A 25,391-nucleotide genomic window follows, 5' to 3' on the forward strand; every position below is an offset into this window, starting at 1 on the left:
CCCAAAATGTAAGAAGGTTTCCTCAACAGGAGGGAGAACTTCTTCCCGTGGAGGGGGGCAAAGCCTTGGAACAGCTGCCCAGGGAGGGCCTGGAGTGTCCCCCTCTGGAGTCATTCCAAACCCACCTGGACATGTCCCTGTGTCACCTGCTCCGGGTGACCCTGCTCCCCAGCTATTCCGGGATTCTGTGATTTTAAGGTTCAGGGATTCTGAGGTTCTGTGGTTCCATGATTCCACGGTTCTGTGATTCCCTACCTGTGTCCATCCATTTCCCACCTAATTTTACGGCCATTCCACCATCACTGACAGACTCACCACCAATTTTCATTGCTGACATTTTTTCTGGCCAACACCAAGGTGCCCCACACAGAATTTCTCTTTGAAAATGGCAGTTTTGCTCATATTTTACTCTTTTTTTTTGCTGGCTTCTGGAGCAATGATGGGAAATCGGTGCTCGCGGAAGCCGCTTGTGCAAACCTTGCACCCATGAGTAAGCTGTGAGTAAAATGCTGGGTCAGAGACCACACATCCGAGCTCCCCACGCATCCCGATCTCCGCCGGCTCTTCCCTGGGGCGGGATGGGAGCACCTGGGTGCAGAGCACCAGGATGGTGCAATCACGGATGCAACCATGGCTTCGCAACAGCCCCGATTTCTCATTTTCCCTCCCATTCCCAGCCTGACCGTGGAATTCCAGCAGGACTCCTGATGCGTTTTCACTCATTTTCCCACTTGAACTCCCTCATGGAGCCACGAGGTTTTGTTGGGCAGAGATCTCCTGAAGCCAAGGGGTGGCTCCCGCTTGCTATCACTGAAACAATTTCTGGAGTTTCTATCCAGAGGCGCCAGTTGGAGGCTTTCATACAGAAGCCAGATCCGTGTTTACTGCTCAGCCTGTTTACCAACAGCTGCAGCAGAGGGGCCTTGGTTTAACAAGCACCGACAGGCTCGGGGCTGACTCCTGTCTTATCAGAGCTGGGGATGGAGCCTTGTTTTTATCAGAGCTGGGGATGAGTCCTGTCTTATCGGACTTTGGGTTGAGTCCTGCGTTATCAGAGTTCAGGATGAGTCCTGTGTTATCAGAGCTCCTCAGCCGACGAGGATGACTCGTCCCTGCCTTGTTGCACAAGGAGAGGGGAGGAAACCTCCCTGTGCCAAGGATAAAACCCAGCCTCGGACTCCTCCCAGCCTCAGGAGCTGAGCTCTGGAGAGGGCGGATCATCTCCGGCTCCTCGTGTCCAACCTCTGGATGTAAAACCATCCTGTTCTCCCTGGGTCTATTAAATATTGAACCATCCAAACTTGGGGAGTGCCTTTTGACAGCAGCCTCAAGAACCAGGGAGTAAGAAATGGAATTTTCAAGTCTTTTCTGTTTTCTTTGCTTTGGGAGGGACTGAAATTTTGGAGTGGTTTTTGGTCAGTTGGATAAATGCAAAGATTTGAAGGCTCCGGACTTGGTTTTCTGGGAGTCTCTGGGAATTTGAGCTTTCAGAGTTCTTTTGCTCCCTTGATGAAGGAAGGAAACCCACAGAAATATCAGCAGTGAAGTGGTCGATTCTAGAAATAGATGGAAATAAATGATAACACCGCCTAATTTTAGAATGGAATTTAATGGGGCTGGTGACAAAATCCTTGCGTCATTTTCCCACGTGATGATCTTATGACATTTTACAGTGTGAAAGATCCTCACTGTGGCATCACAACATGGCTTAGAGCTCAGAAGATTTGGGTCTTCGGTGTTCAGGGCAAAGTTTTCTGGATTTTTATTGATTTAAAAGGGTCAAAATCCCCCCAGGTGGGTGAAAGCAGAATGGTAAAAACCAAACAATGTGATTTTATGTCTCACTTTTAAATGGGCCCAGATCTATGGGTGGTTTTTTCCCTCCTAACAAGTATCTGGATGAGTCAAACAACCCCAGAGAAGAGTCCTGGAAGATTAAATGTTGGGCAAACCCCACATCCCAACCAGCACTGGAACCGTCCTCTCCCTGTGCCTAATTTAGGGCCTGATCCTATCAAAAAATGCCATAAGCAGGTTATGGGGAGGAAGCCAAGGAGCTCGTTGGAGTTGCCTCATGCACGAGGTTCTACGTGCTCGGGGTTACGCCATCCCCAGCAATCTCTGGGACAGGAGCCTGGAATTGTTGCCAAGTAAACAACCTTTCACTCCCGAGGTCAGACTGTAAATAATAATCAGTCGGAAATCCCCCGGGAGATTTGCAGATCTCATTAATAAGGCTTGTAAGGCCTGGGCTCCCTGTGGTGGGAGGAGCATCTCCAGCAGGAGCCAGGTTAATGAACAGAATCCCAGAATTCTGGAGTAGTTGGTGTTGGAAGGATCTCTGGAGATCTCCCAGTCTCCACCTGGAGCAGGTGGCACAGGGACACATGCAGGTGGGTTTGGGGATGGATGTCTCTGGAGGGGGACACTCCGCTCCTTCCCTGGGCAGCTGTTCCAGGGCTCTGCCACCTGCACGGAAAGAAGTTCTTCCTCATGCTGAGGTGGAACTTGGGGTTTGGTTTATGCTCATCCTCCTTGTCCTGTCACTGGGCACCCTGGGAAGAGTCTGACAGGGTTCCCTTGCCACCTGAACTTCTCTGCTGTTGAAAATGTCGTGTTTTGGTTCTATTAATACAAATGTTACGTTTAAGTGTGGGTGTCAAGTACATGTGAAAAAGGTTGGAAGAAACTCTTTGTGTTGTGGAGACTCCTTGAGGACCCATTTGCATTTTGAGTGGAGGAGCCAGAGATGAAAGAAATCATCCCAATATTGAAAATATCCACAGACTGAAAGGTTTTATTTTCTGACCCATGATCCAAAGGAGAAGGAGAAAAGAATCTTTTCCTGTCACCACAGCACAAACCCCTTTTTCCAGCAGTTCTTGGGGGAGTGTTGTCAGCACAGCCCCATGCGAGGAACGTGGAGCTCTGTGGCCGTAATGACATGGTCAGGGAAAAATTCCATTGTGGCACATCCAGGGACACTTCTGGGATGTGGGAGCTGCTGCTGGGCCAGTCACTTCTTCTGGATGGGGGACCAGCGGGTGCTCTGCTTGCACTGCTGGGTCTTGATGGTGGGGACAACCACGGGGCATTTCTGCTGCACCACCTGGGCGCATCCCTCGCCTTCAGGGCTGAGCTCTGGACCTGGGAATGTCCCAGTTTCATATCCCAGCCCTCCACCATAGTACCCTGACCCCTCAGTGACCCTCCCCGTGGTTAGGGTATCACTCAGGGGTGCAGGGTATCCATACCCAGCCCCTGCTCCCTCAGCGATTCCCAAATCCCCTCGGTGGCAGACGGATCTTCCCCCTCCCCCCGCACTGCTGATGACCGGACCCAAGTCCTCGCTGCTGTATCCCATTCCCACTCCAGAGCCATACACTGGGACTGTCCCCACCGTGACATCCCAGCCAGACGTGACCCCACAATCCCCACTGATGGACCTGTCAGAGTCACACGAGTACCCCCCTGAGATGCTGTAGGGGGCTGGCGCTGGCCGGGCCGGGCAGGACAAAGGTCTCCGGCTGTAGGTGATGGAGCCTTCACCCTCGCAGGAGAAGGAGGCGTTGCCGTGGGAGTTGGAGAGGGCCCTGGTGCAGAACCTGTGGTGGCTCAGGGAGATGTCCCGGCTGTAGCCCCGGTTCTGCCATCTCCGCCGGAGGCAGTGGTAAAGCTGGAAGAGGAAAGCAAAACACCCAAACTTGCACCACTTTGCTTCATGTTTGTACCGGGGCAGGTGGGGAGCCGCCAGGTGGTGTGGCCAGGAAAGCTTGGCCAGGGCTTGGGGCAATTCCAGGCTTTGGAACCGAGTGCTGCTGAGCTGTTAGAGAATCATGGAATCATGGACTGGTTGGGGTTGGAAAAGATCTTAAAGCTCATCCAATGCCACCCCCTGCCACGGGCAGCGACGCCTTCTGCTAGACCAGGTTGCTCCAAGCCCCTCTTCTTCAAATCCAAAGATATCTGGACTCTTCCTGGGACAGCCTTCCTCTTTCTACCTCTATTTCCAGAGAATCCAAAAACTGAAATATATTCTGAATCCAAAACCCGAAATATAAAATCTGAACTATATTCTTTTCCCATCTAATAACTGTCAGGGTTTTCCCCACTCATTTTCATGTCCACAGCCATGGAGCTGCAAAAATACCAAGGGTCATCCTCGTTTCTGTTTCCAAACCGTTGCAAGAGCGATGGATCAAAGTTTCCACCCTGGCTCTGTTATTGCAGCCCCAAAATTCTTTCATTGAAGGTGATTGGCCCAGACACAGAGGTTTGTGGCCATTCTGAGGTCCAGCACAGGGTTGTTAATAATTACCATCAAAAATGTGTCCTGCACATGCAAACCCACAGAGGTTGTGCAGTCCCCACGTGCTGGCCCTGCCACAGACCCATCCGGGTTTTTACCCTGCTCATCCCTCTGCACCCCAGCCTGGTGCCTTGATTTCACCTCTCTCCCCAGGGATTGGATCCATAACGGAGCAAGAACCGAGGACTTGGCTCAGGCAGAGGGGTCCTGCTGCTAGCGTGAGCCAAGGTCTCAAGTGAGCCACATCCCACTATTAGGAAACTACAAAATCCCAGGAAAAAAAAAAGCAGACTTACCCTCTTCAGCCATCGGAAACACATTTAGAAGGTAAAAGTCGACGGAATGAGGAGCTTTAACAGCCTCTGGAACATTTATATGGCGTTTAACATATATGGGAAGTGAGACACCCTCGGGAATGAGAAGGATTTATTTACCAAACCGGCGTTTCAGTGTTTGCTTTGCCTCCCGATCCGTATCTCCCTTCACACCGCTCATTTCGCTGCCCTAATTGTTACTTCTGCCTAATGAGCCTATTCCTGTGCCCCTGCCCTGGGCTACGCAGGAATCCTCCGGTCCTCAGCCCCGGGAGAGGTGGGTGGGGATGTGGGTGTAGGAGAATGCGGAGCGACATTAGGGAGTGTGGGGCACAGGGCAAGAAACGCTCACAGTGCTCTGGTGACAAGTTGTTCCCTGCCGCAAATCCCTGGTGGCCCCAGGGGGAGTTTTTTTTCCGAGGAAAACATTTGCATATGAACCAGAAGGTCGCCAAAAGTGATTGATGCCCGGATATGGAATTTTGCAAGGGTGCTGTAAAGAGAGCTTAAGGATAGAACAGCGGGAGGTGTGAACGTCCTGATGCTTAAACCCAGCCTGGCTGGATTACGCTTTAATGAAGGATTATGCCTCCAAATCCCTCTCTTCCTTCTTTTTCATATCCTTCCTCTGGTTTGGAAAGAGCACCAGGCCGCAGGGAGTGGGGGAGTCTGGTGGGGGTTGCAGATCCAAGGTGCTCCAGCCCGGCCCTGCAGAGCAGCTCCTGGAGGCTGGACCGGCTCTGTTCAGCTCCGGGAAATTTTGCTGTGGGGACAGAGAGTCCCAGCTTTGGCCAAAGCCCCATCCCCTGGGCAGAAATCCGTGTACAGGGTGGTGGTGCTGCCAGGGCAGGGTGCAAAGCCTGGGAAGGGAGAGATTTGAGGGCTGGAGGAAGATTTGGAGCTGCCTGAGGGATTTGGTGCTGGTTTTATTCCCTCTTGCCTGGCTCAGGGTTGATTTAGGTGGCTCGCAGGTGAGGCTTCCCTCTGGGTACAGATCATGGAATCCCAGAATGACTGAGGTTGGAAAAACCCTCCCAGACCATGGAGTCCAGCCTGTCCCCCCTTTGTCAGCCAGCCCAGAGTGCTGAGTGCCACCTCCAGGCATTCCTTGGACACCTCCAGGGATGGAGACCCCAAACCTCCCTGGGCAGCCCCTCCCAAGGCCTGAGCACCTTTTCCAGGAGGAAATTCATCCTGATGTCCAACTCGACCCTCCCCTGCCACACCTTGAGGCCGTTCCCTCAGGTTTGCGGCAGGAAGGGAGAGGATGGCAAGGCCGTGGGTGTTGTCATGGTTTTATTGCCTGCCTGGGGCATCACCAGCTGCTCTTGGGTCATCCCCAATCCCTGCTCTTCCCAACTGACCCTGCTGGACCTGGTCAGGTCTCCCATGAGCTCCACAGAGGTCATTGGGACCTTGGAGGACACAGGAGGGCCTGCACCATGCCCAGGCACCAAAGGGGTGTTGGTGTGGATACAAAAATGCTGCTAGCAAGGATTTTCTTGCTATTTTCTAAGTCTGTGAGAGACTTTTCTCTCTCACAGAAGAGGCAGCAGAGTTATGTAAACAACCAAACACCTGCAACCTTGAAAAGTCTTGTTTATGGTACAGTAGAAAAATATTTTGACAATGCATGTTTTAGGATTTTGGCCAATCGCCCCAAGGGGTGGCTGATCTTTGTTCAATTAGACTATGAAGAAAAAGTCTATTAAAGAGTTTGTAAAATAATTAAATAGATCAATCTTGCTGAACAATTCCTGCCTGCTGGATCTTCTCTCCTCCTCCCTACAGCTGCAGGACACGGTGATATACCGTGGGGCATTTTAATATGTTGATGCTGTGGTTCCTTCGAATTTTGGGATCTTCTGTTCCTCCCTCACAGAGCCCAGGTGGAAAATGAAAGTGCAAAGTCTCTGGGACAATAAACTGGGTGGCTTTGGAGTGAAACATCTCATCAGAGACATTTCTACATCGCAAGACCATGAAATGCAGGTTGATAATGCAAGAAAGAAATGAACTCTCAAAAAAGGGGCAGCTTTGAGCAATTACATTTATTGGATATAAAAAGTGCCTTTGGAAAAGCAACAGGACATTATCAAAGGCACCCCGACACCAAGGCACAGCAGGGGAATCCTGGAGTTCTCAGATGAGGATGCAGTGTCCAAGGGCGAGGGGAAGACATGCTGGGAAGGATCAGGCAGCCAGAGGCAGGGCTGGAGGCATGCTGGGAAGGACCAGGCAGCCAGAGGCAGGGCTGGAGGCAAAGAGGTGCCGTGGCAGAGACTCAGAGCTGGAGTTGCCCACGGCTGTTACTTCTGCTGGCTGTAGGGCCAGTAGGAGCTCTGCTTGCTCTGGTGGGACACGATGCTGGGGATGACAATGGGACATTTCTGCTGGGAGGAGCCTCCGCTGCCACCTCCAGAGCTGATGATGATGGTCTGTCCCGAGGAGCCGCCGCCGTATCCCCCTCCCATCCCGTAGCTGGATCCTCCACCACAGTATCCAGAGGATCCTCCACTGCCTCCCCCTACAATGATGCTCTTTGATCCTGAAGATCCACCACCATATCCTCCTCCCATCCCATAGCTGGATCCTCCACCACAGTATCCAGAGGAACCACCACTACTTCCATCTCCCATTATGATCTTGGTTCCTGAAGATACACCACCATATTCTCCACCCATGCCATAAGCTGAAGATCCTCCACCACAGGAACCACCACTACCTCCCCCTACAATGATGCTCTTTGATCCTGAAGAGCCACCACCGTATCCCCCTCCCATCCCACAGCTGGATCCTCCACCACAGTATCCAGAGGAACCTCCACTGCCTCCGCCTACAATAATGGTCTTTGATCCTGAAGAGCCACCACCGTATCCTCCACCCATCCCGTAGCTGGATCCTCCGCTGCAGTATTGAGAGGAACCTCCACTGCCTCCGCCTACAATAATGGTCTTTGATCCTGAAGAGCCACCACCGTATCCTCCTCCCATCCCGTAGCTGGATCCTCCACCACAGTATCCAGAGGATCCTCCACTGCCTCCCCCTACAATGATGCCCTTTGATCCTGAAGAGCCACCACCGTATCCTCCTCCCATCCCGTAGCTGGAGCCCCCACTGCAGCACCCAGAGGATCCTCCACTGCCTCCGCCTACAATAATGCCCTTTGATCCTGAAGAGCCACCACCGTATCCTCCACCCATGCCATAACCTGAGGATCCTCCACTGCAGCACCCAGAGGATCCTCCACTGCCTCCACCTCCAATGATGCCCTTTGATCCTGAAGAGCCACCACTGTATCCCCCTCCCATCCCATAGCTGGAGGAGCCCCCACTACAACAGGATCCACCTCCTCCACCACCAGAGCTGATGATGACTTTGCCAGAACCCCCTTGTCCCCCGCAGCAGGAGGAGCCCTGGGACTGGTAACTGGAGGAGCCGCTCCCGTGGCAACCGGAGCCCTCGCTGTGGCATCCACTGGACTGGGAGGACATTCCGTGGCAACCTCCAGAGCTTTGTCTGGAGCACATCTTGGAGCAGTGACCCTGCAAGGAACGGAGCTGTCAGAGAGGAGAACCTTGGAGATGCAGCTGAGCCTTCCCAGCAGACAGAGAAGGAAGAGTTCCCAGGAATGACCCCTTTTGTCCCATCTTCTGCAGCCCTACAAGGATGGCAGCTTTAACCTCCCTCACCCCTGTGAGAGCTGCCGTGACATCCCAGGGAGCTCTCTGCAGGTCACAACAGCTCCAGGAAACCTCTGCGTGCGGAAAGGTTGGGAATACTTCCCGAGGTTTGCACACATGCTCTGGCACGCCTAAAAAATTGTGTGGATCATTCTGGATGTCTCACACTGACTCAGCAGCTGAAAGTTCAGCTTTCAGAGATCCAGCTGCAACTCCCCTCTCTAAGGGAGGGAGTTCTGTTGGCACCTCCAGTTGGTTTTTGGTGGAGCCACCACGGTTCAAAGAACGCCCAAAGAACAACTGGTGGAGAGATCTCCCTGCATAGAGGTTCTGGCAGCTTCCGTATCCACGGGCTTACCTTCAGTGCTGGTGGGAACGTTGTGATGCTCGGTGTTGGTTGAATGAGGAGCCCTGGGATAGCTGAGCTTTTATACTGGGTTCATCGTGCTCCCAAGGGAAGTGAGACACCCTAAGGAATGCTGAGAGATTTATTTACGGAGCTTGGCTTCAGCTGCCTCCTTCCTTGACTCACTTGCAGCAGAGGTGATGCGAAGGAGGCGCATCAGCCCCGTTCTGTATCGCAGTCGCTAATTCTGGTTAATGGTTCCCTTCCGGGAGCCTCACTCTGAATTTTTGGGGCAAACAACATCTCAAGGTCTGTTTTAGGGGGTCCCCAATGTGTTTCTGCTGGGCTGGAGCTTCTCGGGAGCTCAGGAGAGTGTGGGGACTGAGCAGATGCTGAGGGATGGGGACTGGAGTGAGTTGGAGCCAGAGAGTGATGGAAGGACAAGGATAAAGGATGTGCTGGAGCAGAATCCCAGAGAATTTTGGGGAATTTCCTCAAGGACTGGCGAGATGGGGAGCAGGAGTATGTCCATCCTGCTGACAAAGGCCAGAGGTACCACGCCGATGGAGTGCCCTCCATTGGAGCTGCCCAGATCTGTGTCAGAAGATGGTGTGAGAGTGACAAGGAGAATATTTCCCCTCAACCTTTTGGGAGCCCAAGGTCCTAGCTGCTGTGGGTTTGAGCCCAGAGGTCCAAGCTGCTCCAGCTTCCAGGAGTCTCCATTCTCCAGGTTGGAGTGGGGAAAGCCATGAAATCCTGCTATTTTCGAGGTTGCACTTGAAGGCCATCAAGACCTTACCCTTGAACTCCAGGACATTAAACACCCCCTCTGCCTCAACAGCACCCGTTTCTGAGGGTCTCCACTGGCCACCCCCCCCATACCTGAGCTGGGGAGTCACCTGGATATTTTCCCTGCTGGAGGATGACAGTTTGTCAGCACAGCTGTCCCAGCACTGGCTCTGTGTCACGCGTGTTTGGAGCCTGACAGCAGCATCCGCCCTCCTGGGACACTGAGTAGACGAAGGACTAATAGGGGGTTTTGGCAGTGGGGACGTGTGACAGCAGCAGCAGGTCCCAGCTGTCACCACGAATGTGACTTTGAACAAGCACACGCGACACCCTTAGGATGGGGACAGGGCCACCAGCACCGGGGACACACGTGCAGGGGCTTCCTTTGTTCGGCTTTGGAGTCCCTCCCGTGGCCTTATCTTTGTTCTCATCTCCAGATCTGAGGTGTCACCGCCGTTCTGGCTCCCAGCTCTGCCGTGTGGGTGTTGTACTCCTGAGGATCTCACCACCTTGATCCCTTCCGTGCCTTCGACCTGTAGGGACTTGCCCAGAGGGACACCCAGGATTAGCAGCTCGTTGGCACAGAGGGACACCCAGGATGAACAGCTCATCTGGACCCAGGGATGAGGAAAGGCCATGGAGGCTTTTGGAGGGGTGGTGAGAGGAGATCCTGCAAACCACGGAGTGTGGCGAGCCCAAGGTTGGACCCCCTTGAAGCACTGGGCCTGTAGCACATGGATTTGTTTGCCAGAGGTGTAGGAAAAGTGTGGCTGGAAGCACAGCTGCGGAAGGGTCGGCACTACCACAGCCTCTCTCCCAGGTTAGGGAGAAACTTGGATACCTGTGTTGGGGAAAGGGGAATGGGGATGTAAAAGGCTCCAGGGCCACGTTCTGAGTTTTGTGATGCTCCGCTGGGCCCTTTTCCCTGCAGTCCTGGAACCCTTTGGATGGGCTGGTGTCGCTGTTGTGTGCAGGGACGGCGAAGAACGACGTGCACTCAGGTCAGAGAAGATGGTCGAAGCCGACCAAAACCCATCTTTTTATAGCATGGATTGCAAAAGAGAAATTACATGATTGGCCCATCGGTCAACGACCTACCAAGGTGATAGGCTCTAACCACCCATTTCAAAATATTCTTCCCAATAAACTAAAACAATTCCACTACGTTCTCACAACAGCCTTGCACCTGCAAACGTTTACGGACTAGCCAACCATCAGACAGCTGGCTTGCGTGAGAACAGAGACCTTCTCATGAGACAGTACAAAGTGGAGAATTTTTCTCTGCTCGCCTCCTCAGCATCTACAGAGAGGCTGGCAGATCACGGTACCTCTTCATCTCCTCACTGCAAACACCTGGGAGGGTGGTTGATATGAGAGAGGACAAATCCCTGGCCAGATCCTCCAGCAGCCTGGGTCCCTTTTCCCAGCAGATTCCCTTGCGCACAGTGATGCTGACAGTGTGGGGTGTGGTCCTGGAGAAGAACTCTCCAGTTTTTCTCCAAAAGGCAGGGGCCTGTCAGTTGTGATCCCTCAAGAGTTTCATGGTTGATGATCCCTCTAATTCTTAATTTTGTTTCCTCCCTACCAGCTGTGTTTGTGAGATGGACAAAAACCCTTTGGGCTTAAAGTTTGCTAAACTCAAGACTAATCCCTCCTGTCCCAAAGAGGACTTTGGGAGTCCTTTTTGAGAGGATTTTCCCACTTTGAGAGGAAAGCCAGCTGTCTCTGGGCTGCGTCCAAAGGAGAGCAGGCAGGTTGGTGAGGGAGGGGATTTTTTTCCTCTACTCTGCTCTGGTGAGATCCCACCTGGAATGATGTGTCCAGTTCTGGTGTCCCCAACATAAGAAGGACATGGAATTGTTGGAGCAAATTCAGAGGAGGCCATGAAGTTGATAAAGGGCCTGGAGCCTGTTCCCTATGGAGACAGGCTGAGAGAGCTGGGAATGTTCAGCCTGGAGGAGAGAAGGTTGTGTGGAGACCTCAGAGCCCCTTCCAGGATCTGCCGGGGTTCCAGGGAAGCTGGAGAGGGACTTTTCGTCAGGAACTGCAGTGGAAGGACACAGGGAATGGGTTCAGGCTGAAAGAAGGGAAATTTTGGTTGGATATAGGAAAGATCTGTTAATGAGCACCTGCTCCAGAGCTGGAGGCTGGAGAAATTTTCCCAAGGGAATGTTTTGGATGTTTTATTCCTTTTTGGGAAGGACAAAGGAGAAAAGCAACCTCACAAACCAGTTCTGTCCGTGCACAGAAATCTTTATTTCCCGTCACATTTATGGCACAGAGGAGCCACCTGGGCATTCACAGCACAGGGATGCAGCACCGAGGGAACACAAGGCAAGGGGATGTGCTGGGAGCGAACTTGGAATGCAGAGACTCGGCTGTTCCCAGTGGGAACCGGAGCTGCCCATGGCTGTTACTTCTGGCTGCATGGCCAGTGGGAGCTCTGCTTGGTCTGGTGGGACACAACACTGGGGATGACAATGGGACATTTGTGCTGGGAGGAGCCTCCGCCGCCACCTCCAGAGCTGATGATGATGGTCTGTCCCGAGGAGCCGCCGCCGGATCCGCCACCGCAGCATCCGGAGGATCCACCACCGCCTCCCCCTCCCATGATGATTTTCCCTCCATAAGAGCCACCACCAGATCCCCCTCCGCAGCATCCAGAGGAGCCTCCTCCTCCTCCACCGCCAGAGCTGATAATGATCTTCTGGGCTGATCCCCCACTGCCACCACCGGATCCTCCACCACAGCACCCAGAAGATCCTCCACCTCCCATTATGCTCTTTGATCCTGAAGAGCCACCGCCGGATCCTCCACCACAGCATCCGGAGGAACCTCCACCGCCTCCACCTCCCATTATGATCTTTGTCCCAGAAGAGCCACCACCAGATCCTCCACCGCAGCATCCGGAGGAACCTCCACCGCCTCCACCTCCCATCATGCTCTTTGAAGAGGCACCACCGGATCCTCCACCGCAGCATCCGGAGGAACCTCCACCGCCTCCACCTCCCATCATGCTCTTTGAAGATCCACCACCAGATCCTCCACCGCAGCATCCAGAGGATCCACCACTGCCTCCACCTCCAATGATGATCTTGGTTCCTGAAGATCCACCACCAGATCCTCCTCCCATGCCACCACCGGATCCTCCACCACAACATCCAGAGGATCCCCCACCTCCCATTATGCTCTTTGATCCTGAAGATCCACCACTGGATCCTCCACCGCAGCATCCAGACAAACCTCCACCACCTCCACCTCCCATCATACTCTTTGAAGAGCCTCCACTGGATCCTCCACCGCAGCATCCGGAGGAACCTCCACTGCCTCCACCTCCAATGATGATCTTGGTGCCTGAAGATCCACCACCAGATCCTCCTCCCATGCCACCCCCACCACAGCATCCAGAGGATCCACCACTACCTCCACCTCCCATCATGCTCTTTGAAGATCCACCACCGGATCCGCCACCGCAGCATCCGGAGGAACCTCCACCGCCTCCACCTCCCATGATGATCTTCCCTCCTGAAGAGCCACCACCAGATCCTCCACCGCAGCATCCAGAGGAGCCTCCTCCTCCGCCTCCTCCACCGCCAGAGCTGATAATGATCTTCTGGGCTGATCTGCCGGAGGATCCTCCACCGCAGCAGGATCCGCCTCCTCCCCCGCCGGAGGAGCCCTGGGACTGGTAGCTGCTCCCCTGGCAGCAGCAGCAGCAGCCGCAGCCGTGGCACCCGCTTTGTCTGGAGCACATCTTGCAGCAGTGACCCTGCAAGGAGCAGCTTTTTACTCCAGGGCAGCCACCACCCTCATGAGAATTTCCCAGGGCCTGTGACCCCTGTCTGGCCCAACACCACTTTGTCGTGTCCAGGATCATCTTTTAAAGACTTTTATCCCAAAGTTATCCTATCTCCTTGTCCCAAAGCCATTCCATCTCCATCTCAATACTGATGAAAGACAGCCTTCAGTAGCACGGGCTGATCCTGCTTCTGTTTGGTCTGGTGGGACCAAGGCATCCCCAGGAGATTTAAATTCATCCCAGCAACTTTCCTGCCCTTCCACCACCACCCCCCGATGTTTTTAACCAAAACTTCTGTGTTTTTGAAGCAGAAAAGGAAGAGAACAATCCCTCCCTTGAGCAGACCTGGACTTACCCTCCTTGGCTCTGACCACGGACGCCTCAGGGCAAAGCTGAGCGAATGAAGCACCCCGAGATCCACCAACTTTTATACCATTTTTCCCGAGTGGGAAGTGAGGAATGGTGTAGGAATCCACAGGAATGGTGTAGGTTTATTTACCAAACAACCTCTCCTCCTTCATCCCACTTGTCCTGACTCACTGGATGCGGACAATGCCTCTCCCGTGCATCACTTCCTCGGCTGCCCTGCATCCACTGCACGTCCCACACATGAGCTTGGCTCCTGTGGTTGAGTTCCAAGATAGGATTCTGGGCTTCTAGTAGGATTCTGGAGGTTGCCACCCTCCACTCCAGCCGGGAGATGCCGCTGGTGACCGACACCAGAAGGGGCTGCGGAGCCTCCTTTTGTTGAGTGTTACAGACTGGAGGCACAGGGGCGGATTAGTGGGATGTCTGTGCAGGGAGCTGGACTTTGATGATCCTTGGGGGGTCCCTTCCACCTCAGGATATTCTGTGAGAGATTCCCAGGGGAACAGGGGCGGGACTGGTGTTTCTGGGGCACCAAAGGAATCCCTCATGGCTGTGGGAGATTTCCCACCACACCAGTGAAAAATTGATCGGGATTTTTGTTTAATTCCACCACTCTGGAGAGAGCAGAGGTCAGGCAGGCCCCGCCACGTCAATGATGGAGATGAACATCCCCCCTGTGCAGCAGCATCTCCATGGATATGGACCAAAAGGATGAGTTCCTGCCCATTTTGGGGATAACTCCAGCATTTCCAAAGAAGCAACAAGATTTGAGGCCGTGCTGTGCTCCTGCAGTCACCCTGAGAATCTCTGGAATTTGGATCCTGGTTTTCTTGGTCCTGGGCTGTTTCTGGGAGTGGGGATGTCTGACAGCACTGTTCCCACCTCCCCAGTGTGGGACCCCAAACCCTGGCTTTGCTCTGTGTCAGTGTTTGTGCAGTTCTCAGGTATTTTAGCACCCTCTGGCTTCCCATAGTAAAATCCCAGGGAATTCAGCTCTTCCAGTGGCAAAACACTGGCTGGAGGGGCTCATCTGGACATTCTTTGAGGTTGTTTGCATCGCTGAGGTCCCCAAGGGGGAGAGGGCAGAAGGTGGAGGGACAGGAGAAGCCGTTATAGCCGTGGGTCACTCCTGGGACAACTCCAGGTGTCCGTCACCTGCCTCCCGTAGAACAATTCCAAGGTTTAATTCCCTTTCCCTGCTAATTGCCAGAGTAGACCACATCAAAGAGATCACTTCCCACAGGGAAACTCCCTCTGAAGACTCACACCCGGAGCTGCGTTTTAGCCCTGTGGGAATGAGGAAATGCCCAGGTGTTCCAGGCTGAGCATCCCAGCCCTTGGAAGGGCCTTGCTGAAGCCCTGGGCCTGCCTCTGGTTCCACTGGGGGTTCAGAGCTGGAAAAGTGCTGGAGAACTCCCTCATTTCTCTTCCACAGCTGCCTGTGAGAGCACCAGGAGCTCCTGCACCATCTCATGAAGGGCCTGAGCTTCTCTCACCCCTGTAATTACACCTTGAAGTCCTTTGTAGCAGAATTTTGACATCTTCTATCTCTGAACCCACTCAGAACTTTCTTGGGCATCACCAGAATCTTGGTGAGGTAAAGAGACCCCAGTGATCAGCTTTGTGGTACCTCCTCTGACAGGCAAAAGTCAGGATCGTCATCATCAAGAGACATTAAATAGTGACCTGAGAATATTTAGTGAATCCAAAATCTCTTCTACCAGTGGGGTTTCGGTGCAGTTTTGCTCTGGAGCTTTATTGCAACAGCACCAGCTCGGAATAAAACCAGGGATGGAAATAAAGCAACTGGGACCAGAAAATCCAACCACGCACACACAGAACTCTCTAGAACTGCAAGTTTTATTGTCTGGTGCAAGCACTAGAAAATTGAGGCAGGAACAGGCACACGGAACAACCCTGGCTGGAATTACGGAGACACAACACCAGAGGTTCCGGTCAGAACATTCCCGGGGGAAAGGAGAAGAGAACAATGCAAATAATCTTAAATTTAACAGAGGAGGAAATGTGAGGCATCTTCGTATCTTGGGCTTCCTTGGTGTCAGAGTCCTTCTGGCAGCCACTACTTGTGCTTGGTCTGCGGTGGCCAGCAGATGGGCTGGGTCTGCTGCTGCATGGACATTCCTCCAGAGCTGGAGGAACCACCTCCACCTCCACCTCCGCCTCCACTTCCGATGATGACGATGGGACCTTGGCCCTGGTGGCCTGAGCCACCTCCACCTCCTCCTCCACCTCCTCCCCCAATGCACACAGGGCCTTGGCCCTGGTGCCCTGAGCCACCTCCTCCTCCACCACCACCACCACCGCTAATAATGATGGGACCTTGGCCCTGGTGCCCTGAGCCACCTCCTCCTCCTCCTCCTCCACTGCCACCTCCAATGCAGATGGGACCTTGGCCCTGGTGCCCTGAACCTCCTCCTCCTCCTCCTCCACCACCACCACCACCGCTAATAATGATGGGACCTTGGCCCTGGTGCCCTGAGCCACCTCCTCCTCCCATGCCACCCCCACCAATGCAGATGGGACCTTGGCCTTGGTGGCCTGAACCACCACCTCCACCTCCACCTCCACCACCACCACCACCACTAATAATGATGGGACCTTGGCTTTGTTGACCACCACCACCTCCTCCTCCTCCACTGCCACCTCCAATGCAGATGGGACCTTGACCCTGGTGCCCTGAACCTCCTCCTCCACCACCACCTCCTCCTCCACCAATAATGATGGGACCTTGACCACCTCCACCTCCTCCTCCTCCTCCACTGCCACCTCCAATGCAGATGGGACCTTGACCCTGGTGCCCTGAACCTCCTCCTCCACCACCACCACCTCCTCCACCAATAATGATGGGACCTTGACCACCTCCACCTCCTCCTCCTCCTCCCTTGCCACCCCCACCAACACAGATGGGACCTTGGCTTTGTTGACCACCACCTCCTCCTCCTCCACCACTACCTCCTCCAATGCAGATGGGACCTTGGCCCTGGTGGCCTGAGCCACCTCCACCACCACCTCCACCACCACCACCACCGCTGCCTCCACCAATAATGATGATTCCTTTGCCCTCGTGGCCTGAACCTCCACCACCACCTCCACCACCACCTCCACCACTTCCTCCATCAATGCAGATGGGACCTTGGCTTTGCTGACCACCACCACCTCCTCCTCCCCCTCCGATGCAGATGGGTACATGGCTCTGGTGGTCAGAACTTCCTCCTCCGCCACCTCCACCCCCTCCAATAATGATGGGGCCTTGGCTTTGTTGCCCTGAGCCCCCTCCTCCTCCACCTCCTCCTCCTCCTCCTCCTCCTCCTCCAATAATGCAGATGGATCCTTGGCTCTGCTGGCCACCGCCTCCTCCTCCTCCTCCTCCTCCACAGGAGGATGATGGCATGTGAGTCTGATAAATGATCCCGCCACCTCCACCACTGCCGCCGCCGCAGCCGCCGCAGCCGCCTCCTCCTCCATGGCAGGACGACCCCTGGCTCTGGTATCCCATAGATCCTCCTCCACCGCTGCTGTGGCAGCATCCTCCTCCACCCCCTCCATGGCAGCCGCCGCCGCCGCCGCCGCCGCCGTGGCACCCTTGGGACTGCTCAGACATCCCTTGGCCATCTCCTTTCTGCTGGTGGGAACCCATGGTCTGTGTGATGGGAGTCCTGCAAGAGAGAGAGAAACCAGGCCTGAGCTCTTCTGGAGGGAGAAGTTGTGTTACTGGGCCACCCCATCCCCTTCCAACATGGAATTGTCTTCTCTTCCAATTTTGCTCCTTCCTCCACCTCTGACTGATGCAAAAATTTTCAACCTAAGGAATTAATGAATTAAACTGAAAACCTGTGAAGTTTTCAGCTTATTCCATCTACAGAACCTCCTTATCCAGATGTAACTGTTCTTTTTTTTACCATTCCTTAATAATTCCCTCTTGCAGCGGGTGTGTCGCTGCAAGAGGCACATGAGGCCATGGTACCCCAGAATTACCCTCATCCAAGTGTGGTTTGGGTATTTTGAAAGGGCTGCAATGCTCAGGGACAGGGATTAATATTCCCTGGCTGCAGGAAAGAACCCGGTTTGTCATTTGCATAACAATAACTTCACTGTGCTTTGAAATTCTTCAATCCCGCTTTCAAAGGAGCTCAGTGTTTAATTTCTCCTTCAGAGAGGAGAAGGAAGAGGAACAGCCTGTGGAAAAGTTGTCAGCGATGCAAAAGAAGGGGAAAAAAAGCCCCAAACTTCAGCAGTTCCAGGGCAGCACTTGCAGGGTTTGATGTGTCTGTCTCCGAGAGATGCTCTGAAGTTTGAGCACTTAATCCCCCCCCCAGCCACGTCCTTGTCTGCCGGCAGCAGGAATTGATGTTCCTGTGAAAGGGAAGGGACAGCTCTGAAAGGAAACGATCAGCAGGATCAGGTGTCCAAATGCCTAAGGAGAAAACAAGAAGCAAAGTACTCAAAAGAAACCCCTTTCCCATTTAGATGAAAGGCTGGAAAATGAGGATAGAGCCCCACTTTGTGTTTCTGTTCCTTTGTTTCCGACTCTCTGCTGAGTACCTGCAAACTCCCTTTTTCCTGCCCCTTCCTGCAAGGTTTATTTTCCAGGAATATGTGTGTGTGTGTGTGGTGGCACCACGTAGTGCTGGGCCCAGAGAAATCCAAGGGGCTCCAAACCCCCCATTTTCCATGTCCCAGTGCTCTCCTTTTCCTGTGTGATTACATAATCCCTGAATTGGTAGAAAAACAAAAAATAACTGCAAATAAAGAGGAATTTTCAGACTTTGAGACCCAAAAGCCGTATTTAATCCCACATTTCCATTTTAGCATTCCAAGCCTAATCAGCCAAATGAATTTTCATCAATTGCCTGAAATCTCTTACCGTGTCCCACGGCACGAACCAGTGGAAAGGAGTCAACGGGAGTGAGGGAACGTGGTATGAGAGAACTTTTATATAGGATCTGGTCCTCCTCTTGGAAAGAAACAATGATTGATTTATTTACAGCCAAACCCAGCCCCAGCTGCCCACTTACTTCGCATAATCTCGGGCTCGTCATTGCAGAGATCGGTATCGCCCTTCCTTCCACCACTTCTTTTGTTGTTGGCGGCGTTAAAATTATTGGATGGCTCCACCTCCTCCAGGTAAAGTGAGGAAATAGGGAAAACCAGACACATTTTCAGCCTAAACAAGTGATTGAATTTTATGTCCCTCTCTAGATAAAGTCCAGCATTCCAGAGAGGAAACACGAGGGGTTTTTGTCTTTATGGACACAGGAAATTTATTTCTCATCCTAGAAAATATTTCTGAGCTGCCAGACGCGGCCCTGGCGTGTCATTAAGGTGTGATGCAACCCAGATTGTGGATTATATGTTCCTAATGACACCCACATTATTGCCAGGGGCTGGAGGGACACGTTGGGCTCCAATGAGTCCGAGGACCTGGAGCTCCTCAAAACACAACAAATGCCTCCAGAGGCAGAGGTTGGAGTGATGCAAATCTGGGAGGCTCCAGGTGATTTATGGCCTTTGGAGAGTTTGACCTACAGAGAAGTGGAGGGAAGAAACCCAAAGAAGGAGTGAAATGGTCTTTGGGTAGATTTGGAGAAAGGCTGAGGCAGTTGGGATTGTTCAGCCTGGGGAAGAAAAGTTTTGGGGTGACCTTATTGTGGCCTTCCAGGACCTGAAGGGGCTACAAGGAACAGGGGGAGGACATTTTTATAAGGGTTTGGAGTGAGAAGGGGGAACGGGTTAAAACTGAAAGAGGGGAAATTTTCCTTGGATATAGGGAAGAGATTGTTCCTTGTGAGGGTGGTGAGGCCCTCATCCCTTAACTGCAGGGGAATCCACTCTGGATAGGGTTTGCTCCCACTTCTCCTGTCTTTCTTCTGCCAACCTGGAATTGTTCCAAGCAATTGAAGTTCCTCCAGCAAAACTCTCCAGCTCCAGGCAAGCTCCAAAGTGCCAGAATTGGGAGGATCTTTCGCTCAGATGGAGCTGATTGAGGCAACAGGAACTTCATTTATTATTTCAGAGCTGTTCTTGGTGACAGAGCCAGAGGCTGCGCCACCCAAGTGCCACCTTCCTGCCCAGTTCCTGCCCTGGAGCATGAGGCTGCTCAGCCTTATCTCATCTTTATCTCATCCTCCCCAAACCCCACCACAGAACCTGGGTGGAGGTGACACCACCAGCGGTGGCACAGGAGAAGGGACCCCCTCCCCAGCACTCAGGGCTGTGCTGAAGGCTCTCGTCTGAACGGGATTTCGTGGGATACCTGTGGGGTTTTGTTATAAGAAGCCACAAAATTGTATTAACATTTCTTATTATGAAAACTTTTGGAAGTTTCTTATCTGCGTCACTCCTGAGTGCTCACTCCTGGCTGTTGGAGGATGAGCAGCCAAGAGGGTAGAGCCAAATACCCACAAAAAGGTTCAATAAAATAAATTTCAAAAACAGAGCAAAAAAGTGAAATAAAATAAAAATCATCTCCCCTTCCCGCCCGGCCTTTCCCGAAGTTTGGTGCTGTATTTCCCACAAAACCAAGATGAAGTTTAAATTCAGGAACACCCAGCTGAGACCACCCAGCTCCCAACGGGAATGTCCAAGCCCCTCCATGGGGTGTCTGGGCTGGGAGGAAAGTAGGGCAGGGAAGGGAGCCGTGAAGGGATTCCGGGGCTGTGGTTGCAGCACATGCTTTGCATATCTAGAACAGCTTGTTTATCTCTGCTCTTGGGACCAAGGGTGCTCAGGACACAGCTGTCAGAGCTTCAGCACGTTCTGGCACAGAAAAGATGAATCCTGGGATTTCATGTCCGTGTGGGGAAGGACAGAGCTTGGTTTGGTGGCTCTCAGTGAGCGCGGGACTGGTGAGGGGCACCTGGATCCCGTGGCCAGATGTGGGCACAGATCTCACTGCAAGGACATGTTGAGGGGCTGGAGGAGGGAGTGGAGCTGGGAAGGGGCTGCAGAGTCAGTCCTGGGATCATATTCCTGAAGTTCCCCACAAAGAGAAAGGCTCGCATTAACTGGGCTGGACTTTACTGCCAGTCTCAGTCCTCGGTGCCCATTTCTCCACACCAGGCACAGCTCCTGCTCAATCCCCGGTGTCACACGGGAGCAGGAACTGGAAATGAAGGATTATTTTTAATCTGGAAATGTTTGTGCCTCCACCCCTTGGGTTCTGCTCCTACTTTGGGGATCAGAGTTTCAATCCTTTGCTCGCGTCGCTGTCAGCTCTCCCTCCTCAGGTCTGTCCATGAGAACCTGTCCTTTTGTCTTTATTTTGATATTAAACCCTCTGGGATCATGGCCAGGGCTCCTTCTGGGAGTTATTTCTAATTATTATTGGCAGTGTTTCTCTTGAGTTCTGGGTGCATTTCTCCTGAATCCTGGGAGCATTTCTGCTGCTTTCAACACCTGCTGCGATTGGTGTCTCCCTGCCAAGAATTTCGACACAGCCAGTGAGGTCTGTGTACCCCAACAAGGGCAACTTTCCCCCATAATTAATGGTCGGTAGTTTTGGCAGTGGAACAGTCGATTGTCCAGCTGTGCCATCCTTCCCTAATTTCACTTTTATTTGGTCCCTGCACTTGGCCACAGACATTTAAGCCACGGCCACACCCTGGTTTCCATTTTCTTCTTTCCCCCATCCTGGTTCCTCATTCTTTCGAGGCTCATTGGGAAATCATCGGTGCTTCACTGGGAATTTGGGAGCTGGGAGCACTGCAGCTCTGAGATAGCCCAAAGCAAAGCTCAGCTTAACACAGCCTGGCCTGGCTTTAAATCCCAGAGGATCGGAGATCAAAATGTTCCCAACTGCTCCATTTAATTGCTGGCAAAGCTTGGTGGTGTTGGGGTGAAGGATCAGGAGGCTGATAAAGGGGATTGGAGCCTGTTCCCTATGGAGACAGGCTGGGAGAGCTGGGAATGTTCAGCCTGGAGGAGAGAAGGTTGTGTGGAGACCTCAGAGCCCCTTCCAGGATCTGCGGGGAAACTGGAGAGGGACTTTTCCTTGGGAAATGCAGGGACAGGACCCAGGGAATGGGGTCAGAGTGGCAGAGGGGACATTTCAGTTGGATATTGGGAAGGAATTGTTCCCTGTGAGGTTGGGGAGGCCCTGGCCCAGGTTATTCCAAGAATTCCCAGTCCCTGCAAGTGTCCAAGGCCAGGCTGGAGGGGGCTTGGAGCCACCTGGTCTGTGGAAGGTGTCCCAATGTGGGCAAACAGAAACGATCACTTTTAGACAACCGAAATTTCTGAAAAAGGGGAAGAACGCTTTGAAAAGAAATTAAATCTGAGCCTTTCTGGCAAACCAGGAGCTGGAGCTGAGTCTGAGTGAGGCAGACACCGGCAGCAGATGAAACAAAAAGGAGGAGAAGTCAAAATTGAGCAAGAGCCCCTCTCCACCAGAGGTGCAGATCCCTTATCACACCCACAGCCTCATCACGGGAGGGTTTGGTAATGGCAGCAAAGATTGGGGCCACTTCCTTCCTCCACACAGCAATCTTTGGCCTATTTTCCTTGCGTCATTCCAGTTCTAGTCCAATTATCCCTGGTGCTGGACTTCCCACCATGGTGGTGACCAGAGAGAGCCCCGAGACCATCGTCCACCACCTCCTCAGGTGGGAAAAGACCATTTCCTTCTGCTTCCAGATGGGGAATGAGCCACGAGAGGGTCCCCAAGCCCACACCCACCCCAGAGCCCTGTGGGGTGACCGAAGCGTCACCTCAGAGCCAAACTTCCTGTGCTGATAAGGGAAGCCGTGGTTTGCCAGGCAATTATGGACACTCAGCTGGAGATGACCAATCCATCCAGCTCAGGGCTGTGGCTCAGGCACCTCCATGGGTTTGGGGATGGCACACGTGACGGGATGTTCCCAGGAAGCAGCTGCCACTGCCCAACCCACTGGCACGGGGTGGAAGGAATCTTTTCAGTTTTAATGGAGCTGTTCCTGGGCTGGGGCAGCGTGAGGAGAGCCAGGCCTGCCTGGCATTTTTTCCCAGGTTATTTGCTCGGGAGGATCCCCTCCCAGGAGGGAATTCTGCTGGGGAAGGGGTCCCTGCCCATGGCAGGGGGTGGGACAAGGCGATTTTTGAGGTTCTTTCTAACCCAAACCATTCGGAGGTCCTGCAATCTTAACATTTCAAAGCGTCCCCAGAGGGAATAGCATCCACCATAAAGGGATGGAAATAAATCCCTGTGGTTTTCCTTGGGTCACTCCCTGCAGCTCTAAATATTGGAGAGAGCCTTTATTTGATCCCACTTTGCTCCAAACTTTTTATCTTCACACGCAGGAGTTTCCAGAGCACCTCCTGGGCATTTTTCCATTCTCTCTCCTCCCCACCATGGAACGGAAGCATTTCTGAGATGCCATGAGGGCTCGTTGGCCAAACCTGTCATTGTCACCCAGACACCAGCAAGGCCCCGACTGCGTCACTGCCAACCCCATTCCAGCGTCCACCAGGGATCTGTGGGGACGTGGCAGGACAAACTCCTTGGGAAGAGGGAGCTGCTCATGCCCTGGCCAGTTTAACTGCATTGCTTCCTATTTTTGAGGATCCACCCAGCTCTTTACTGGGTCATCTGCCCAGTTTTTCCCTGTGACACTGAGGCAGCTTCCTCCCCTTGTTATTCAGAAAATTACAGTCATCAAATGGAAAGTCTTAATTGCTCCATTCATTATCCTCGGGAGTCATATCCGACTGTTAATTTATTTGCCTTGGAACTCCCCAAAGGCTTTGTGAGGTTTTTGGCCTAAATCAGAATTAGCTGCTCTGAGGACAGTTGGAGGAAGGAATGTCACCAACACAGGGGACCCTCTCCAGTGCCCCCAGCTCCGGGCACCACTGGGGCCACCAAAACCAACCCCAATTTTCAGCTGCCAACTCTGGAGCGGGGAGAAGCCTTGTGGCTCCAGGGCACTGTGATTTTTTAGGATGTTGGAGCATTTCCCCCTCGCTGACAGCTGATGTTTGGTTATTCCCATGAGGATTTCCATAGAGGACAGGAAAACCAGGACCTGGTTTGTAGGACACGTCTGAAATGTGATGTTTTGTGTGGGGTACAGGCACTGAAAGTCTCCTTATCCTGTTTCCAAGGGCCTGGAGTGACAGGACGAGGGGGAATGGCTTCGAATGGACAGAGAGAAGGTTTAGATGGGATATTGGGAAGGAATCCTCATCTGTGAGGGTGGGGAGGCCCTGGCGCAGGTGGTCCAGGGAAGTTTTGGCTGCCTCTGGATCCCTGGAAGTGTCCAAGGCCAGCTTGGATGGGGCTTGGAGCAACCTGGGATGGTGGGAGGTGTCCTGCCCATGGCGGGGTGGGATGAGATGAACTTTAAGCCCCTTTCCACCCAAACCATTCCATGGTTCCATGATCCTTAAGGACTCACATTTCAGGGACAGGGTCCCTCCAGATTCTCCTCCTGGAACTGCACCTCCAGCACAGTTGGGTGAGGTCAGCCCTCGCCACTCCTCAGCCTCATCCCATCAGCACCACCCAGAGAGAGCTCAGGGAAGTTGGGATGGAGAGGGAGAAACGTCTCCTGAGAAAAGAGCAAATCTTAATTCTTCCTGCAGCGTGAAGATTTGATCTGGACAACCAACAGGGTTTTCTCCTTTCCAAGCCTCCGGCTGCTGGGAACGTTCCCACAGGATGTGAGCAGGGTAAACACAGGCAGGTGCAGGAATAAACTGATGGAGAGCCTTGGATAAACTCCCAGAAGCTCAGCTGTGACCCACCGTGGTCCCTTCCAGCCTCCCCCGGTCTGGGATTAATATTTATCAGGTTTGTCCCTCCTTTCCTTGGAGCGCTGCCTCATTTCTCCATCACTTCGCTTGGTCACGGGCAAGAACCACCCCGGAGGAGCCCCGGGGATCCCGGACCTGCTTTTCCACCTCTCCCCACAGGCCCTGCTCCATCCTTTTATCACAGCAGCGTCAGCAGTGCTGCAATTTGGGATTTCAACAGCCGGGAACGCCGGTCCTGCTCCACCTTCCCCACCCACAGCCAGTCCGAACTCCCCAAATCCCCGTGGGCAGCACCTCAGAGTCTCCCTTCCACGGGAAGGACAAAACCTGGCAGAAATGTGGGTGAAATGTGTGTCTTCTGGGGGTACATGTGACAGGTTGAGGGCCCTGGAGAACCTTCCACAGCCTGTCTGTCTCTCTGTCTGTCCCTGCGTCTGTCCGGCTCCTCCCTGGGCAGCTCCCACGGCGGGATCCGGGCTGGCAATCAGCAGAGCTCGTTATCCAGCAGTTCATTACTAGCACCTCCTTCCCAGCGGCTCATCCCATACGCCTCCAGCCGCTCCAGGAATGAGTCAGGAGGGAACATTCCAGCGGCTCGGCACCCGCACAGCCACAGGATGGGGCTCTGAGACCGTGGAATGGTTCGGGTGGGACGGGACTTTGAAGATGATCTCATCCCACCGCTGCCATGGGCAGGGACACCTTCCACAGTCCCAGGCTGCTCCAAGCCCTGCCCTTGGACACTCCCAGGGATGGGGCGGCCGCAGCTTCTCTGAGAGACCTCCCGTAATATCGTCAGGGGCAAATTTAGCGTCAAGTGACAGAATTGCTGTTTGTTTTCAGCTCTGAACATCCCCGGGTGAGGCCGGGGCAGCCCAGGCTGAGCTCCCCGGGGCACGCTGGCTTTGCTGCCGGTCCTGTGGCACTTCCAGCACAGCTCTGACCCCAAATCCCCTCCGTCTCCCTGGGCTGGGATAACTTCACCACCCAGCATTTTGGGTTTAACCCTCTCGGTGCATCTGTCTGCCTCTCC

At 53.3% G+C, this 25,391-nt stretch overlaps 4 protein-coding genes across 12 annotated transcripts; all 4 read right to left on the reverse strand.

The window, feature by feature from the left end:
- Positions 1-2,770: 2,770 nt before the first annotated feature.
- Positions 2,771-4,885, reverse strand: LOC116436243. The gene is made up of 2 exons (XM_032093291.1): positions 4,606-4,885; positions 2,771-3,676 (listed from the first exon to the last, which is right to left on the reverse strand). Exons 1-2 carry the CDS (start codon positions 4,627-4,629, stop codon positions 3,017-3,019), a joined length of 684 nt encoding a protein of 227 aa, XP_031949182.1. The 5' UTR covers positions 4,630-4,885; the 3' UTR covers positions 2,771-3,016.
- Positions 4,886-6,655: 1,770 nt separating this feature from the next.
- LOC116436211 (loricrin-like) lies at positions 6,656-8,769 on the reverse strand. 3 transcript variants are annotated; one of them, XM_032093247.1, is made up of 3 exons: positions 8,665-8,769; positions 7,808-8,168; positions 6,656-7,597 (listed from the first exon to the last, which is right to left on the reverse strand). In XM_032093247.1, the coding sequence occupies exons 2-3, from the start codon at positions 8,151-8,153 to the stop codon at positions 6,933-6,935; spliced, it is 1,011 nt and encodes a 336-aa protein (XP_031949138.1). In that variant the 5' UTR covers positions 8,154-8,168; positions 8,665-8,769; the 3' UTR covers positions 6,656-6,932. The 3 variants fall into 3 exon arrangements, with proteins under 3 accessions (XP_031949138.1, XP_031949137.1, XP_031949136.1); XM_032093246.1 differs by having other exon boundaries at positions 6,656-7,402; positions 7,508-8,168; XM_032093245.1 differs by having other exon boundaries at positions 6,656-8,168.
- A 2,904-nt stretch (positions 8,770-11,673) lies between these two features.
- Positions 11,674-13,699, reverse strand: LOC116436205 (loricrin-like). 2 transcript variants are annotated; one of them, XM_032093234.1, is made up of 3 exons: positions 13,596-13,699; positions 12,403-13,210; positions 11,674-12,327 (listed from the first exon to the last, which is right to left on the reverse strand). In XM_032093234.1, the coding sequence occupies exons 2-3, from the start codon at positions 13,193-13,195 to the stop codon at positions 11,855-11,857; spliced, it is 1,266 nt and encodes a 421-aa protein (XP_031949125.1). In that variant the 5' UTR covers positions 13,196-13,210; positions 13,596-13,699; the 3' UTR covers positions 11,674-11,854. The 2 variants fall into 2 exon arrangements, with proteins under 2 accessions (XP_031949125.1, XP_031949124.1); XM_032093233.1 differs by having other exon boundaries at positions 11,674-13,210.
- A 1,752-nt stretch (positions 13,700-15,451) lies between these two features.
- On the reverse strand, positions 15,452-18,684 carry LOC116436192 (FK506-binding protein 5-like). 6 transcript variants are annotated; one of them, XM_032093203.1, is made up of 5 exons: positions 18,495-18,684; positions 16,496-17,286; positions 16,421-16,438; positions 16,115-16,159; positions 15,452-15,979 (listed from the first exon to the last, which is right to left on the reverse strand). In XM_032093203.1, exons 1-5 carry the CDS (start codon positions 18,667-18,669, stop codon positions 15,566-15,568), a joined length of 1,443 nt encoding a protein of 480 aa, XP_031949094.1. In that variant the 5' UTR covers positions 18,670-18,684; the 3' UTR covers positions 15,452-15,565. The 6 variants fall into 6 exon arrangements, with proteins under 6 accessions (XP_031949094.1, XP_031949091.1, XP_031949092.1 ...); XM_032093200.1 differs by having other exon boundaries at positions 15,452-16,159; XM_032093201.1 differs by having other exon boundaries at positions 15,452-15,859; positions 15,923-16,117; positions 16,373-17,286.
- Between the last annotated feature and the right edge of the window lie 6,707 nt (positions 18,685-25,391).

Source organism: Corvus moneduloides, chromosome 29, assembly GCF_009650955.1.
Source record: "Corvus moneduloides isolate bCorMon1 chromosome 29, bCorMon1.pri, whole genome shotgun sequence".
NCBI classification, from domain to species: domain Eukaryota; kingdom Metazoa; phylum Chordata; class Aves; order Passeriformes; family Corvidae; genus Corvus; species Corvus moneduloides.